The following is a 12,836-nucleotide window of genomic DNA, read 5'->3' on the forward strand; positions in this document are numbered from 1 at the left end:
CTCACTTCACATTAAAATATAATCTATAAAATACTACAAATAAAAAATATATATATAAAATAAAAACAAAGCAAAAATATAATCTAGATGAATTTACTGAGTTAAATGAAAGGAAATTAAAATCACATACTATTTCTCAAATCTCTTGACAGAGACAGATTTTCTAGCTTTCAAATCCCAACTCTGCTTTCAAAAGCTCAGAGGAACAGGCAATTTGAATGTATAAACTTTAAATGTCTGTTAAAAGAGCAGAATAAAATTTAAAAGCACATAGTAAACTGGAGACATATTTACAAAAATGTGACAAATTTGTAATAAAAGGCTTCACAGATGTTGACAAGAAAAACACAACCCCAAAATATGAATGACTAATAAACATTTTAGAATACTTTTTTTTACTAACAATTAAATAAATACAAATTAAAACATGAAACTTTCTAACATTAACCATATTAGCAATTTTTTAAATGAGTATGTTTAAGAGTACCACTTTGAGAGTATATAACAACATTGCATTTTTAAAAATTAGCAATATTTAACAAGCACTTTAAATGTAGTCCAATTTTTTGACTCACTAATTTTGTAACTGAGAAATCAGGATTTAAGGGATGATTTTGTTTACTGAATCGTTATATAGATACTCCTTTTTGCTTTCTGGTATATTGGAGTAGACAGAGGGAGACTCCTGAAATCTCTAAATTGTAATGCAGCTGCCTTGATCTCTGATGGTTTATAGCCCTTGTCTTCTGTCCCTTGTGACTAACCTTCATTTGTACCTAGGTATCCAGTTTTTCAACTTTAGAGTCTTGTAATCACTAAGAACAGTCCCTTATGTTTGTTAATGAAGGGTCTGGGATCAGCCCAGAACTAACCCACCCCAAGTCCAAAGTTATCTTGATAACCGAGACTGGATCTACCCAAAGTGGGCCCACCTGACATGCACAGTAGCTTAGACTTTCACCTACAAGTCACCTGTACCTCATTCCTCTGTGTTCTTGCAGATGTTCTGTGACAACCATGGCATCAATCTGCGCATGCGCAATTAGACCACCTCTAATTCCACCATCCGGGGCCACTGTGCGCATTATTCTAACCCTGCCCACCTTTTTCTCTAATAAAACTATCAGAATTACTGCAATTCGGGAAGACAGATTTTGGGCAGAGAGACCGTCTGCTCTCCTACTATGTGCCTAGTAAGAAACTCCTTCCTTCTTTGAAACCTGGTTTTCAAAGAAGCACGCTGGGCAAAAGAATCCATGGCCATTTCCAGTAACAATTTCACTTTTAGGAATTTAACCTAAGGAAACAATTCCAAATACTGAAAACAACAACGAAAAACTTTGTCACATTTTTATAGCAAAGATGAACTAGAGATACAAATTGTTATAAATGTACAGTACAATATTATAGACGCATTAAAATTATGCTTAAAAAGTTTTAATAAAATAAAAACATACTTATACCATAATGTTATGTAGAAAAAGGAATTTCATAAAATTATATAAATGGTATAGCTAAAGGACCGGAGAAATTACATATCGATATGTAGACAGTGTATACTTCTGGATAGGGGCTGTATTGGTATGTTTTTTCCTACCTCTTTACCCTTTTTTTTTGTATTCTCCAAATAATCCATAATGTACATTCAATATTTTTATAATTTTAAAATTAAGTAATAGTTTCAATAATAAATTGGAAGGTACTTGAGTCAGTGAAAAATTCTTTAGGCCTCCACCATCTTCCCCTTCAAAATGGCTTAAACAGCAGGAATTTAGTGGCTCACAGTTTCAGAGGCTGGAAGACTTGCTTCCTCCCAGGTCAGCTGTGTTCTGACTGGGCAGCAGTTCTTGGGCTCCTGCGCCTTCCTGCTGCATGATGACGCCTCCCTTTCTCCTCCAATTCCCCCTGACTTCTGGCCTCTGGCTCCTCCCTCCCCCACCTCCTCAAAATGACAGCAAACCAAAAACCCTTCTCCATAAAACAGCAGGTGGTAGACTGCATATATCTAGAGGTAAATCTACTACTTAAGAGAATAATCAAGAGTTTAGAAAAGGGATGGCTGTGTTTTGCAGGTGGTGGTGCTGTCTAGTTAAGCCTTCCCTAAAGCAGATTGTAGAACTCAGCACCTAGCACAGTGCCTGACTCATAGGCACATATAAGTATTTCCTAACTAAATTACATCATTTGATTTTTTCAACTCTCCTCATGTGTAATAATATGGTAGTGTCATTAAAGCCATATTCCTTTTTTATTTGTTATTTCTAATCCTTTCAACAATCTTATGGTGCTGATATTGTGAGCTATCTTTACAATAGATACTCTGAAGCTCAGAGAGGTTAAGTAAGTTGCCCAAGGTTACACAGTAAGTAGTGTTCTGGGAATTAAACCCAGTGCTGCCCTGAATTCTGGAGCAGAATTCCCTTTTGTCTTAAGGACCTTTAATAAGAAAAATGGAAAAATGCAGGTGGCAGCGGCAGTCACATAAGAGTTGGAATGGGTCTCAGGTGTGTTAGCTAGACTGGTAGTCCTAATGAACATCAGAATCACGTGGATTTGAATTAGGCCTCATCTAAGACCAATTAAATCACTATTTCTGGGGTGAGCCTAGACATCTCTTTTTTAAAAAACTTAAAAAATTAAAAAAGTTGGAAGTTCTAATGATTTTAAGGCTGAACAATACTGGCGTAGTCCAATATGATGAGTCCATCTCATGTTACAGATGAGTGCCAGAGCAGGGCAGGAATCATATTCCGCAGCTAAAATGCTGGAACTAGAGCTCAAAGATTCTCCTAATCTCACGTTGCCTTCTGCGAGTTTCGTGAGGTTGACCATTTGCCCACTATCTGCGGCACTACACCCTCACTTCAAAGGTGGAGGGCTCTGTCGAACTATGGTCCTTGTGTGCCCCCTGGTGGGGTAAAATAGTAACGAGCCATTAACTTGGGCATCTCTTGATGGGTAAAAGGGTGCCTCTCATCTCATACACACCTCTCATTAACTAATAAAATCACTGCATGTGGATTTATATAAGCCAGCTCATTAAGTGGCAGGGCTTTAAATCATCTCTGGGCTTTGAAGGAAGAAAACAACATCATCAGCAATACAGAAACAAAAACAAAGCATCACTCTAGATTTACAGAGTGCCTTGTTTCCCAGGAGTTGCTATGTAATGCTGGCTTTAATTCACATAAGGCACTCCATCATACTCTGGGAGAAAAGTTTAAATCAACGAGGCAGTAAAGTCTTATGGTTCATCTCACAGGTTTTGGAGTCAAACCAACCTGAGGACAAAAACTCTGTGAGCCACACAGCATCTTTGCTCCTCAGTTTTACCATCTGTAACGTGTTCAAAAGGTCACAACAGTGCCCCTAAGTCACAGAGTGTGGTGAGGATCAAAAGAACCTTTGCATGTAAAGGGTTTGGCATGTGCCTGGAACATAATAACCCCATCTGCCCTCCTGCCATGTGAGTGGATGCCATTACTATTACTAGAATGGACCCACATTGGATCGATTCCTCCTAGGCCTGGAGAGAGCTCTCAATCAAGAGAAGAATGATTTCAGTGCCACCTTACATCACCTCTGCATTGGACTCCATGGCTGGCTCCTCCCTGCCCCACCCTGCCTCACCACCTGCTTTCCTCCTCTGCAGCCCTCCAGGTAATTGCTCCTCTGCAAGTAGCGTTTGAACTCTAATCATCCCTTCCTCAAAATATCTTTCACAAATAGCATTATTCTCGCTCCTGGGGCATTCCAATGTGAAAAGGAGAAGGTAAGGAGAAACCAGAAGAGACTTAAGCTGTGATCAATGCAGTATGAGAAAAACCAGGAGAGAGAATTTTGAGATGAAGGGGTTGATCACTTGGGTCAAATGCAGAGGTGAAATGAGATGAAGGCTGAGCTAACTATCAAAATTAGCAAAGTGGAGGTCATTGGTGTAGTAGATTTTGATGTAATGGTTGTGGTGAAATTCTGATTGAAATGTAAAGTTGTATACATCAGGCACAGATGATCCTTTTAAGAAGTTCCATGGTAAAAGGGAGCAACGGTTTTATGCTTGTTTTTTTAAGATGGGAGAAATAGCATATAAATAATGCCAATTGGAAATACTGATCATTCAGAAGGGGAAAATTGCCAGGACAGCATCCTTCAGGTCAGAGGGAATGGGATTTAGGACACAGGTGGAGAGCCTTACTCAGGAGCACAGACTCAGTTTATTTATAACAAGGGAAGGGCAGAGTCTACAGGCACAGACCATCCCTAGGGGGTAGACGCAGAGGCAGTCTGGACAAGTTCACTTCTGATGGCTTCTGTTTTCTCCATGCAATCCTGAGCGCAGATGCTATTAAGGGAAATAAAATCCCATCAAGTAAGCAAATAACAAGTTCAGTTCTATAAGTGTGACTCACAATGATAGTGATTTGGGCCAGTAAGAGCCTTTGCTAAAAACACTCAACTAATAAGGATCACATGTAACTCAACCCAAAATTAAAATAACAATAAGCATATGTGATGCTCTCAATTTTCTTTATTTTCTAATAACTACTTAAACCACTCTGCAAACTGCTGTACAACATTGTTTAAGAAAGCCTCTGGAAAATTTAGGATGGGAATTAGCTCCCATTCACCTACCATGGAAACATCATGCAAACACTTACTTATTTTCTTACTTATTTGTCGAATTCGTTAACAGTGAATTAGATACAACAATGATAATTTGTCCCATGCATATGACTATAAAATAAAATAACAAACCACTTAATCTGAACTAGTTCAGATTCAGATGGTTATTCGTTTGTTTCAGAAATTAAAACAAAACTCGATCCCTTTTCCCCAGTCACGACCCTGAGCATCTGGTAGACATGTACAAAGTAATCCAAACAGTCCTTGGATTCTTCATCTAGTGACCCATGGCTCTTCCATCACAGGTAGAAGAGAGAGTTGGCTAATTCCAAGCTCGGTTCTTTATGGATGCTTTGTGCCACCAGGAAGGTCAGCTTGTGTGCATACTGACATGGAGCTGGGGTACTGATCAAGCCCTGAGAGGGGAAAAAACATTGATAAACGTTAAGAGGATAACTTGTTCTGCAGACAAAGTGATTTTTTCTGAGCTTTTTTCAGCTAGTGGTTACTTATACAATATCGTGTGTTTCTGAGTGAACAATAATTAAACTCAACCAACAAAGGACAACCCTGCTCACTTGAAACTTAAAATCACTGGGCAAGATAGGGTGGAGGGCTAGTGCAGCTTCCTGGAGCTCAGAACCATTAGGGCTAATCTAAGCTTCCGAGGACCTGAGGCTCCAAGGGACTGAGAGCAAACCCTGACTTTGGACTGTGAAGTAGCTCTCAGTCCAGTGCACAGGAATACAGGACAGGCCACCAGGCACAATATCCAAGTTACCTTCAACGTCTTCATATGTCACATGGAAATAACAGGATTTACCCTGATTTCCTCAGAGGCTTGTATAAAATGATGTACATAAAGGTCCTCTATTAATGTATGAATATTTAATATATAATAGTCATTGCTATTTTGCTTCATGACAGACAGTTACTGCCACTATGGGTTTAATGGGTCATTCATTCATTCCTCGTTTGTGCAAAGTTAGGCATTGGGTAAGCGAATTGGCTGACAATTCCTAAGCGGGAATCTTCAGTACTTACATAATGTTTTTCATGTAAGAACAAGCTTTTACTCACCGGCCAATTGTAATACAGGTGGCACAGTTTGAACGTAAGTCTCTGCATGTGGTCTGGCTTCAAGCAGTTGTCGTCATAGATGACATTATAATACGTGGGACTAATGGTTCCCTTTCTGGCGACCTGGCTGATCAAGTAAAAGTCATACCTGAGGGAAGAAAGAGAATGAATATGGGAAGGAAGGCAAACACAGTGAGGCTAACCCTACACAGCACACTTTGAAGATTTTTATTTTTGCTTTTCACTGGTACTTGCCAATCAGGACGTGTGGCTTCTGAATCCACGACAGTGCCAAGTGGTGGGTTCTGTAAAGCGTGGTTCATTTCTGTAAAGAATCGTGGCATGCTCTTCTTCCTGACCACAATCACCGACAGTTTGGAGCTGGGGACAGAGAGGCAAAAGGTGAGAAGGGAGCAAAAGCTAAGCCAGCAGCTTTCTACTTAGTTTTTAATATTTGTTTTTTAGTTTTTTTTTTTGAAAATGAAATAAAGACAGAAGTTCATTAAAAAAACACTGCAAAACAAATAAATAAAAAATTACCTTAAATCCCTCCTCCCTAAGAGACATACAATTTTTTCATTAGAGATTTTCCTCATTTGTTACAGATGTGTGGTATGTCTAGTCATTTGTCTATTTTATAAGATGGGAGCAGAGATGGTTAGTAAGACAGTGACCCCAATTACCACCTCTGAAGAATGATTATCTGAATTATATATAGACAGAAGATTTTGTTGTTTTGCTTTTAGCAAAAGTCACCCTATTTTCACCTGCCATCTTCCTCTCAAATTATTTCTCAGTATCAAAGGAAGAATCATGAGTTCCTCTTATTCCTCATATCATCCCTTCTGGATCATGCGAAACTCATGCCTGGGATGGATGCATGGACTGAATATCCATTTTGTCCTGATAGTCAATATCCAAGTGTTAATTAAAGTCAATGTTGGGTAACACCAAAGCCAAGTCCAAATACACACTGATGTGGAAGGCGCCTCAGGGATGCAAGGCTCAGTGTGACAATTATCTTTAAGCATTTTAGTTATGTTTAAAATTTCATTATTAGTGTGCTTAATGTTGAAAAATTTTATCTTTGACATTAGAATGCAAGAAACTCCTCAGTACTTCAGCTGCTAAATGTACTCCTGCATCCCTAAACTGCATACTCATGATACTAAATATCATGATTCATTTACTTGAAATCAGCAGAGAGAGACATTTTGGGGAACTCTGACAGTCTGGGGGTGCCGAAGGTGACACTGGCATCCAGCTATCGGGCTTTCCCTCCTCTCTGACAGTAACTGGGGTAAGACTTTGCTCCTCTGTTACTTGTGGCTGTACCAAGCGTGTCAAAGGCCCAGTGGCTGGGGCGCTCCCAGAGACAGAGCCTGTGCACTGCTTGGAATAAGGAGCTTTCCCAGTATTTTAAGCAGCAGACTTAAGATTATGATCCTCCCCCATTTTCCATTTCTATTATTTTTCTTGCACTTGCTGCTTCACGTAATCACTTAGGAGAGTTCCATACTGAAATGCCGATTCTAGAAATGTGGCAAAAGAGCAATGTGGTATTTAAGGTGGTCACATTTCCAAAGCTGAGGTCAGCTTTCATTGCACTTGCACCATTTTCAGCACTTCCCCTAGACTTTAACTGCACATCTGGACCTGCCATTCAGGCGCTTTGCCCCGTGTGTCGACTTGAGCCTTGAATTTGCAACCACAGCTTGTTTTCTCCCAGGGCATATTAATATGTATGAAATGTCATCACCTGTCAGCAGCCCTGCAGGCTTTCTGCTGAATTTCAGCATCAGCTTCTCCAGAGGATACTTGCCTTTCTCTGGGGGCCCCCACTCAGCACCCCCAAAGCTTATACAATCCACACTATTAATATCAGATCATCCCAACTGCTCTCAAAAATAGGGAAAACCCATCCACCTATACTCACATGATGCAGAAACAGAGAAACTTAATTGCATGAAAAAAAAAAACACACACACAAGATATAGTTGTGTTTAACAGTTACAGTTGAATGTGCAATTATTGGGAGTGTGGTGGAAAGAACAATATGTAGTACCTGGGATTTGCACTGGATTCTGTCACACTGCTCAGCAGCTGTGGAATTTCATACTCTAGAACTGTTTTTAGCTGACCATCCCCCACACCATCACGGTACACAACAATTCGTGCTGGCAAACCATGGTTGTAATTGTACCATTTTTTGAGTGCTCCTGCAGAATTTAGTATTAGTAAGAGAAGAATAACTTGTCCATTGCCAACAAAGAATAAAATTTGCATATATTTCAATGTTCAAGTAAGTTTGCTATTCAGGATCACTGTAAAATACAGCAGTGCCTAGTTTGGGTTGTACTTTGAAATAATGTAAAAATGAGTGCATTCCTTCATCTCTGCTATTTGAGGAATCGTAGTGGTTTGTTTCTGTGGCATGATATAGTCAACTTAGCATGTCTCTTCAGTAAAATTTTAATACTTAAGCAACAAATTAAAATTTAGCTCACGCAACAGACACAAAATCCCCCAAACCAAATTAATACCAATTTAGTTTCTTATATTCTTTCAACAGATTTAGACTGGACAGATTTATGTCAGTTTCTTCCCTAATGAGCATAAATATGAAAACAAGAAAATGAGTTGGCTGCCCCCTTGCAAACATTTCTTCACGCTGACTCACCCAATTAGATCCCAGTTCTCCCTGATGATATGAACTCTGAAAACATTTCCACCCACTCTAGCTATAAACCGGCTAAAAAGCAGAGACCAGTCAGTAAGTCCTACCCAAGAGAAACTTTTAATAACAACTGCTAAAAAACTACAAGATTTTAAAGTGAGGGAATAAACTAATATGATGCCATAATCCTTTTAATGTATAATATTGCATAATCGTTTTAGAAGAGTTAACTGTCCAGGCAATTCACTTTGAGAGAAAATAATCATATGTATAAGCCTAATAAAACACATATCACCAAATACCCTTTTTTTTTAGGAAAAAAAATGTACAATCCCTCCCCGTTGACCCCCTAGTTTACGGATGGGAAAATGGAGATGAAGAAGGGAGCGACTCGCGCCTGTCACGCTGTTCATGAGTGGCAAAGTGAGAGCTGGGCCAGGGCTGGTAAGGAGACGCGTCCCACGGAGAGGGCACCCTTCCTTGTCCACTGCCTTCCTGTCTTCCCCCGCTATGCCGTGCTTTATCCGTTACCATCTCCCTCTCAATCCTAAAGGCGTCCCTATTTCCAAACTTAGCACTGCTTTGTCATCATCAGCCTAATTCCTCCAGGTGAGTTTCTTTGGGCTTTCAAGGTGCTTGCCAGAGCCGCCAGCAGCCACGACGTTCTGTCTCACACACTGACAAATGTCAATTCTAGGTAGCCTAAACCCCCCTCCCCAAGCCAGCACAACAATCTGGGGAGCTCTGACGGCTGACAACTGCCACCTGCAGGCTTGGCGAGCTGCAGGCACGTGACCTTTGGGTCTGAAGGGACTGTGTGCCTGGAGCCCACCCACACTGCTCTGTTTTTAGTACCGATCATGAAAACTTTTAAGCAGTCTGCGATATCACTTGGCGTTCTCTGGAGGATACAGCGGGAAAACCACCTAAAGGAAGCAAACCACAAAGAGTTCAACTTCAATACTGAATAATAACTATGGAACAATATTAAATTTAAAAATAGACATTATGAATGAAAATCGATGCTCATAATTTTGTATACGCTATATGGTCACAATTATATTAGAAAGCTTCCTCTTCCCACCCCACCCCCATCCCAAAAATATGCCAGGAATTTATTTAAAAGAGAAATTAAAACATAGTGGTTGGCCACAGACATATCTTGATTCAAATCCTGGCTGTCACACTCACCAGCTGTGAGACTTTGCTGTGTGACCCTTAAGCCTTAGCTTCCTCTTAGGTAGAAGGAGATTTGTAAGATAGTAACTACTTCATTGGGTTGTTGTAAAAATTAAATTAGATAATATAAAGTATTTAGCACAGTGTTTGGCACACAGTAACCACTGATAGAGACTACTATACTATTATGAAGGAATTTATTAAGTTAGCAGATCTTCTACTTTCAAGATGTTAATAAGACATTCTCAAGCATAAACTTCCATATCCATAGGTAAGTTTTACTTGACTAACTGATTTATATTTCAGAAGCAATTAAGTAAAAGCACTTGGAAAAAGAAGACTGTGACTTTGTGATATGCACCAATATTATTACTCCATTTCTCTCAATCTATGCCATAATAACAACACAGTTAGAACTGAGATTCAACTCAATCTATGCTAACCAATATGCTTGGTTAAGGAACATACATAACATGGATCTCACATAAGCTTGGTGTGCTGGTTTGAAAGGATGTATGTCCCCTAGAAAAGCCATGTTTTTATCTAAATCCCATTTCATTAAGGCAGAATAATCCCTATTCAATACTGTATGTTTGAAACTGTAATCAGATCATCTTCCTGCAGATGTGATTTAACCAAGAGTTAAACTGGACTAGGTGACGACATGTCTCCACCCATTTGAGTGGGTCTTGATACGTTTCTGGAGTCCTATAAAAGAGGAAACATTTTGGAGAATGAGAGAGATTCAGAGAGAGCAGAGCAGAACGACATAGCCACGAGAAGCAGAGTCCACCAGCCAGCGACCTTTGGAGATAAAGAAGGAAAATGCCTCCTGGGGAGCTTCATGAAACAGGAAGCCAGGAGAGAAGAAGCTAGCAGATGATGCCGTGTTCACCATGTGCCTTTCCAGATGAGAGAGAAGCCCTGACTGAGTTCACCATGTGCCTTCTCACTTAAGAGAGAAACTCTGAACTTCATCGACCTTCTTGAACCAAGGTATCTTTACCTGGATGGATGCCTTTGATTGGACATTTCTATAATTTGTTTTAATTTGGACATTTTCTTGGTCTTAGAACTGTAAACTAGCAACTCATTAAATTCCCCTTTTAAAAAGCCATTCCATTTCTGGTACATTACATTCCGACAGCTAGCAAACTAGAACACTCAGCAATCTATTTTTGTCATCTGAAAGAGGTTGACGTACATGAAGAAATACATGTCACTGAATCTTTCATTCCAGAGTTCTTAACTGCATTGGGAGCCTTCCTCAAAAGTTGGGGGCAGAGTGTGGATACAATCTCCAGTTTACCAGTTCACCACATAAACTTGCCAGATGCTGTGGTTATATTGAGGAAGTGGTGATTTATCACTGGTATGTTTAAACCTATAGGCCAGTGGATATTTGGTTTCATGGGCTCTTAGAACCAAGGGAGGTGCTTCCTCCTTTGTTAACTGTTTCTACACACACTGAGAATGGACAAAAAAAGTGTTACAGTTACATTGTTCAAATCAGTTCTGATACATAATTGGTAAAGGGAATCTACCTAGAAGGAGGTAACTTCTTATAAGGATGCTTCCATTGCTGACCTTAGTTTTACAAACAAAAATAAAATTAAGTTGTAGGCATGCAGGTATGCTGCTACTTTTTCTGTTTCCCACAATCATAAATAAATACCTGACCAGAAACTTAATGGGGGAAATCAAATAGCTTAAGTCTAGGAAGAAAGCATTTTTGCAAGCAGCTGCTACAGCCTCAAAACACATCTAATTACAAATACTGAAACAATTCTAACTAAATCTAATGAGTACTATGAGCCAGTGGTTAACATGGTACATGGTATCCCTAGCCCTGCCTATGCTTATTTAAAAAAAAATTTTTTTTTGAATTGTGAAATATAACATAGATACAGAAAAGTGATAAATTTCAAAATTCAGTTTAACAAGTAGTTATAGAGCAAATTTCAAAGTACAGTATGGATTACAGTTCCACAATTTCAGGAATTTCCTTCTGGCTGTTCTAATACATTAAAAATTAAAAAGAAATAGCTGGTTCAGTAGTGGTAATCATTTAAGTCCTAACTTGTCTATTTAGCTCCTCCCCGTCTCTTGATCATTCTCTCAACCTTCAGGGATATTTGGGCAATGACCATTCTAACTTCATGTTGAAAAGGGGTGTTGACATTATGGGGCACAGGGAGGCAACTAGCTGATGTCTGGGAGAGACTGATACCTCTATGTTTCAGGGCTTATCTGGTGTGGGAATAATCTGGAGGTTTTAAGTTTCTGAAAATTAAACTTAATAAATAAAACTTTTAGATAGAGGTCTTAGATAGAGCCTTGGGTTTTCTTCAGGGTTTTCAGGAATACCGTCGGTTGGAGCCTGGCATCCATCCTGCCTGTGCTTTTAACAGCTATGTAAATACCGACCTCATCAAACGTCTGTAAGCATCAGTAACAGGAACAAAGTACGTACTGAGCATTTACTAAGCACTTTATCTTGTGTAATTCCCATAACTGCCTGTGAAATAGGCACCATTACTATCCTCATTTTACAGATCACAACACTGAGGCACAGTGAGGTTAAATAACGAGACCTCAGTCTCAGAATAAGTGGCAGTTCCAGACACAAATCCAGGCAAGCTGATTCCAAAGCTCAAGTGCATGAAACAATGTATGTAAGTAAATGCTCTACTACAGGGCAGCCACTCAGAAATAAAATGCCAAAGAATTTCTGCATGTCCATCATTTTGGAATATAGTTGGAGTATTATATATACTAACAGCTTGCCCTGACAAATGCACAAAAATAGTTTTCTAATGATTCTGCATATTACCCCAATATTACCAATAACACCTTTTTATGATTACCAATAATACTTTAAATGGAATGAGAATATATTACAACATTAAATGATATTGAAAATGGGATTATTTTAAAACAAATGATTAGCAACCATTCCTTTCAGTTATGGTCTTAAACTACCACTAATAGACTACATTACTGAAGACTGTATTAGGGTAATTTTAAATGTACCTGGTGATTCTGGGGTTAACGCTGGCCACAAATCCAACCACCGCCATCGCCTTGTTGAGTGCGTCCTTACAGACGTCAATACCCACCACCATCAGGGACTTTAACTGTAAAATTATAGTTTTCATGATTTAATGGGATGAAGCATTTGCCCAAACAATGATTTCATTTGAAGTTTAAACAAAGAAAAACAACCTGTCCCCAATTACTACATTATTTAAGTTAAGCTTGAGTCGGGGAGATCAAG

General features: G+C 39.2%; 1 protein-coding gene across 2 annotated transcripts in view; it reads right to left on the reverse strand.

The window, feature by feature from the left end:
* Positions 1–4,208: 4,208 nt before the first annotated feature.
* The window catches only part of PIWIL4 (piwi like RNA-mediated gene silencing 4), a 69,277-nt gene continuing 60,649 nt past the window's right edge, over positions 4,209–12,836 (reverse strand). For both annotated transcript variants that reach the window (XM_077113232.1, XM_077113230.1), the window contains exons 15-20: positions 12,593–12,696; positions 9,236–9,306; positions 7,769–7,922; positions 5,959–6,084; positions 5,704–5,851; positions 4,209–5,039 (exon numbers count right to left, since the gene is read on the reverse strand). In XM_077113232.1, the coding sequence (XP_076969347.1) occupies positions 4,923–5,039; positions 5,704–5,851; positions 5,959–6,084; positions 7,769–7,922; positions 9,236–9,306; positions 12,593–12,696 (720 nt within the window). In that variant the 3' untranslated portion in view covers positions 4,209–4,922. The remainder of the gene's footprint in view (positions 5,040–5,703; positions 5,852–5,958; positions 6,085–7,768; positions 7,923–9,235; positions 9,307–12,592; positions 12,697–12,836) is intronic.

The sequence above is a fragment of the Tamandua tetradactyla genome, chromosome 8 (genome assembly GCF_023851605.1).
Source record: "Tamandua tetradactyla isolate mTamTet1 chromosome 8, mTamTet1.pri, whole genome shotgun sequence".
Lineage (NCBI taxonomy): Eukaryota > Metazoa > Chordata > Mammalia > Pilosa > Myrmecophagidae > Tamandua > Tamandua tetradactyla.